The 5,201-nt window shown below is 33.8% G+C and overlaps 1 protein-coding gene across 1 annotated transcript in view; it reads left to right on the top strand.

The window, feature by feature from the left end:
• The window catches only part of UNC13C (unc-13 homolog C (C. elegans)), a 769,914-nt gene that overhangs the window by 148,087 nt on the left and 616,626 nt on the right, over positions 1 to 5,201 (top strand). Inside the window, exons 2-3 of the mRNA XM_006831631.1 lie at positions 1,860 to 1,882; positions 2,465 to 2,529. Coding sequence (XP_006831694.1) covers positions 1,860 to 1,882; positions 2,465 to 2,529 — 88 coding nt within the window. The remainder of the gene's footprint in view (positions 1 to 1,859; positions 1,883 to 2,464; positions 2,530 to 5,201) is intronic.

Here is a 5,201-nt window from a genome sequence, read left to right as displayed (position 1 = left end):
TCATACCAGGATTCTAATACGTACATTGTTGTCATTGTTGTTGTTAAGTGCCATCGAGTTGGTTCTGATTTATAGCAACCCTGTATAGAATTTCCAAGGAGTATCAAAATACGTTGTTTGTTTCTTGGGTATAAAGCTGTAATTTCAAAAATAATGACCACTTTGTATCTTACCTTCTAGTATTTATATTAATTGTTTCTAGTTCCTTTTAAAATACCTTCACTGAAATTTAGATAAAATAGTTAAAACAGTGATAGTGGTATAGACATTTTTGATTTGCTTTTAATAATAATGGAAAAGCCCTTAATTAATATTTATTAATTACATTGTTGGTCTTTAAAGCAATTATATTAAACTTAATGAATAAGTATAAGAATAGTCCTACTTTAAAGAAATTTTAAAATATATATTTAGGACACTTTGAATTTTATCAAATAGCTTTTGAGTACCTTTTTGAAATTCACATACTGTGCATATTTTTTGGCCAACTGATATGTTACATTAAACCAGCTATTTCATGTTAATTACTCCTTGGTAGTAAATCTTTTTTTCATAAGCATATTATTATTTCAATAATGATATGTTTTATTTTCTATGTTTTATACAGCATTTAAAATATTTATGACCATAAGTAAGCTTTTTTATTATTACTTTTTACTGAAATCTAGTATGTTTTACATCTAATGGTACAACCCTGATATAAAAGAAAATCTACATAAAATTTTTTATGGTAAATAATCAGTCCATAATAATGAGTCAGATAAATTAATACATTTCAGATTTTCATCAGCAAGAGTTATCTTTGGACTGCATGACGTAGGTTAAATCACTTCCTCCCTTAGGCTTATCTCTAAAAAGAAGGGAATTGGACTAAATGAGGTCCTAGATTACTCCAACTTTAGCATTCTACCACTTGTATTCATAAAGAAGTTCCTCTAGCTTTATGCTACTAACCGCAATAGATGTTTAAGTTTAATAGCAATTATACTATGAAAGGTAGGACTAGATTGTGTCCTTATGACCCTGGTAGACTTAGACCTAAGTTAAACAAGCAAAAAAGTAAAAACTAAAGTTTATTGGTTCATTGTTTATCTGTTTGGACACTTGAGCAATTGGAACCGAAACATGTTTATCTTGTGCTTTATCTTCAAGTGTGTTGGAAAACTGTGGCCTACCCACACCTATTTTGTTCAGCTCACCTGAAACACTGGATCTACAGAACCGTGGGTGGGGCTTCAGGAGCTGGATATTAGTGTCGACTTTTGCCATTTACTCGTTTTCTGATCTTACTCAACTCATTTAGCCCATTTGGGCATCTATTTTCTTATTTGTAAAATATAATATGGGAAGCCATGAATAAATAATCAATCCTGTAATAAAATATCATTAATTTCTAGTGTCAACTGTGGTTTACTTTTACCTGTATTGAACTTACCTGATCCTGTAAATATTGTTGCAGGGCAAACAGGCAAAGTATCAGTGTCCTTATTTCAGAGTTGAGTCTATACTCTAGACTCCAGAGAATTCCATAGTTTGCCCAGTGTGCTTGCTTAGTAAGTGGCAGAACCCCAGCTGGAGCCCAGGACTTCTGATTTCTCAACTGCATTTTTTTTTCTTTATATGCCACATTGTCTTTCATTAAGTCCTGTAATCACCCCGTTATACTGTTCAAACATTCTGGCATGTTTCCCAGCTCTTGATATTATGAGGAGCAACCAGCCCTGATCCTTTGAAGCTCGGGTCATTTATGATTTTAGCCCCTGTAACATAATAACACTTTATTCATGTATATGTTTAAATGATTTCATGTAAACTATTCCATCTAACATGTATTCCTTCTTTTCCTGATTCTCTTTCAGATAGCAGTTCTGTGGATGAAAAGGTTTTAAATCATACTTTTTCTTCCCTCCCGAGGGATCTTGTCTTTTGTACCTGTTTGTTTGTGATATATTAGATCTGTTTTGGTTCTTCTGTTTTAGTTGTGAAATGTGCATGCTGTCCTGGCTTTTCCTTCTTTGGTTGTCCTTTAAGTGTGCCCCAATATGTTGCGTTTATGAAGAGGTTATACTTTGCCAGCTGCTCTTTCTTTAGCTTACACTTGCCAATCTAGGGGGTCTGCTACAGTCAAACTCAGCATCTGTTCTTTAGTTTGCTTAATCATAACCTTCCTGGCCGATTCATGATCTTCCCTGCACATTCAACTTTGAAGGGCAAATAGTATTTGGAATATATTGTCTTGGACTCTGCCAGTTCTTTTCTTTAAATGCTGACAGCTAATTTCAAAACCTCCACTCACAAAAATACAATAGCTTTGACTTGCAGCTGACCCTGCTTAGCATTTGTCATACTAGGTGTTACATGTCTAGTGCAGTTGACCCCTGTTCAAAATTCATGTTCATAAACCTGTATTATGCTAAAAGCCTGTTTGTTTGTTTTGTTTCGTTTTTCTCATTCTTCATTTAAGGCTCGAATAGTAAGTGGGAATAATTTGGATGCTTCCAAATTCTCTGCACTCCAGGCGTTTGGCGGGTAAGTATACATTCATAAGCTTTCTAATTCATCCCATCCATTGCTGGTACTTGGCTGTGTTCTCAAAACATACATATTGAATGCAAAGTGCATGATTATAATTATACAAGCTACATAGTAATTTGTGTAACTGTTGCTTTCCTTTTTCAGTACAAGGTAGCTTTTATAGTTGTTGTTTTTTTTTTTTTTTTAAAGCAATAAAAAGGTCTGCATATTCTCATGGCAAACTTTTCTAACAACATGTATGTATAGACATACATACAGTCATGGCCCACATAACGTCTGTTCCAGCAACCTCCAACCGCATATACATGTGTGGTCCCATAGATTATATTAGAGTCAGAAATCCCAATCAGAGAATGAAACAGAGTGAATGCAGCACCTTCCTGCATACTGTGTGTGTATCTCATGTTTCTTCTATACAAAGTGATTGCACTACCAGACACATCATGGTACCAACCGTTATCCACTGCCTTCTTGTGATTCATATTTTCATTCCACCCTTCTTCCCAACCCTTCTGAAATTTTCCTTAGGTAAATGGTACAGTACATATATAACCTGTAATATATATGCCTTAATAGTTGTAATAAACAACCATGTTACTAGCTTATGTACATAATGTGCTGCATTTTGTATCTAAAAAAATCACCGTATAACAGGGTATAATGTTTCAATTCATAGGGAGTAGCATCCAATCTCATGGACAATGTCTCTTGACATTGTAGCAATATCTCTCTGTTGAATTTTCTTACAAAAATTTTACTAGAAAGTGCATCGTTTCTCCAAAACATAGTAAAACCAGTGTTAGTAATAGTACAGAAAGAGACCATGGGTAAGTATAGATTTGGGAATGAAACAAAAGGTTATTCAAAAACACAAAGGTGGAAAATTAGTTAATGCTGTTGCTTGAGATTTAGATATGTCACCATCAACAATCAAGATGAAATTCAAAACCAAAGAAAAAATTCTTAGAAGGCCAGCTCCACAGACAGTTTACAAGGCTAAGGAAAATGTGAGAGGGACCTATATTACATTGGAAACATTAATAGTGATGTGGATGGAGGACCAAACACAAAAGCACATTAGGATAACTGCTAAGGCACAAAGCTTGTTCAAGGTGCTTAAGGAAAAAGCAGGCCCAGACTATGATTTTTTGCTCACACACTGTCCAAGTCACATGATGTTGAATTTCGCAAAACATACTGTAAACATTAAGTGATGCACGACTTATGACTGTATGCATGCATATATATATATTTATATATACATACATTTTATATACATACATACATATTTTATATGTATGAGGGGGCTTCAAAATTTTATGGAAAAATGGAATTTTTAAAGTCTCCTCATATATATGCGTATATAGAGATCACCTAACCAGATTTACCATTATCATTCAATAGGCAAATATAACTGCATGATTTCACATAAAGGAATGTCTTATCAATATAATTCTTACTATCTTGTGATCTACTTTTATATGCACTTAATGCCCTTAATAATCACCATATAACAGGGTATAATGTTTCAATTCATAGGGAGTAGCATCCAATCTCATGGACAATGTCTCTTGATATTGTAGCAATATCACTGTTGAATTTTCTTACAAAAATATTACTAGAAAGTGCATCGTGTCTCTAAAACATAGTAAAACCAGTGTTTTACTATGACAATATGTGCATGAACATCATTCCTTCCAATAAATCAATGAATGTAACCCAACCCATATCATTTTAACAGTTGCATTGCTCTTATTGTTAAGTGCTGTCAAGTAGATTTCAACCCATAGCGACCTTGTGTCAGGTTTCTGAGGGGTGACTGGTGAGTTTGAACCACCGACCTTGTGGTTCAAACCAACTTTGCAATCTAGCTCATTAACTCACAGTGCCACACAAGGACTCTAAACAGTTGCAGAGTATGATATTAATGAATGTATCAATGTATTTGATGTTTACTTCTAAAGCAATGTACAAACTATATTCTCCATACAAAATAGTCAAACAAAGCATAAGATTCCCTTTTTATCCAGGCAGGCACTAGTAACAGTTTGCTATGTGTCCTCATAGGCCTTTTTCTGTGTGCTTGCATACATGTCTATGTCACATAAATTGAGTAATTTTCTTTGGTGCATATCTTTGCATTTTAACGTAAGTTATGTCATTCCACAAGTAAATAAGTAAATGTAGGTTTAGTGCCAGGTAATGACTTTGGGCCAGGTAATGCCTTAAAGGTTTCACATATATTAACTTACTTGACCTTTGCAATGACCCTGTGAGGTAAGAACTGTTTTGATTCCTTATTACAAATGAGAAAACTGTATATAATGTGGTTTAAAAAACTTCTTCTGCCGTATGGCCAGGGAGGGACAAAGTCAGTATTCTAATCCAGTTCATCTAGTGCCAGGGTCTATGTTATTAATAACCTATGCAATTTTTAAATAAATTTATATATATTTTTTGGTGTTTCCTATTTGAGAACTTGTCTTAGACAAATTTCACCCCACTGTTTCTGATGTGAATAGTTCAAAAAATTATATTAATTTGCTCACTCTTCTTCTGAGGATGGATTTTCAAAGTCAATTCTAAGTTTCATTGTTGTAAATGATACTGTTGTAAACATAATAGATTCTTTAATGTATAATTTATGAGCCAAAGGTTAGGTCTAC

This window comes from Chrysochloris asiatica, unplaced genomic scaffold (assembly GCF_000296735.1).
Source record: "Chrysochloris asiatica unplaced genomic scaffold, ChrAsi1.0 scaffold00004, whole genome shotgun sequence".
NCBI lineage: Eukaryota > Metazoa > Chordata > Mammalia > Afrosoricida > Chrysochloridae > Chrysochloris > Chrysochloris asiatica.
The sequence above is the reverse complement of the archived record's forward strand: the minus strand, read 5'-3'. Positions and strand labels throughout refer to the sequence as shown.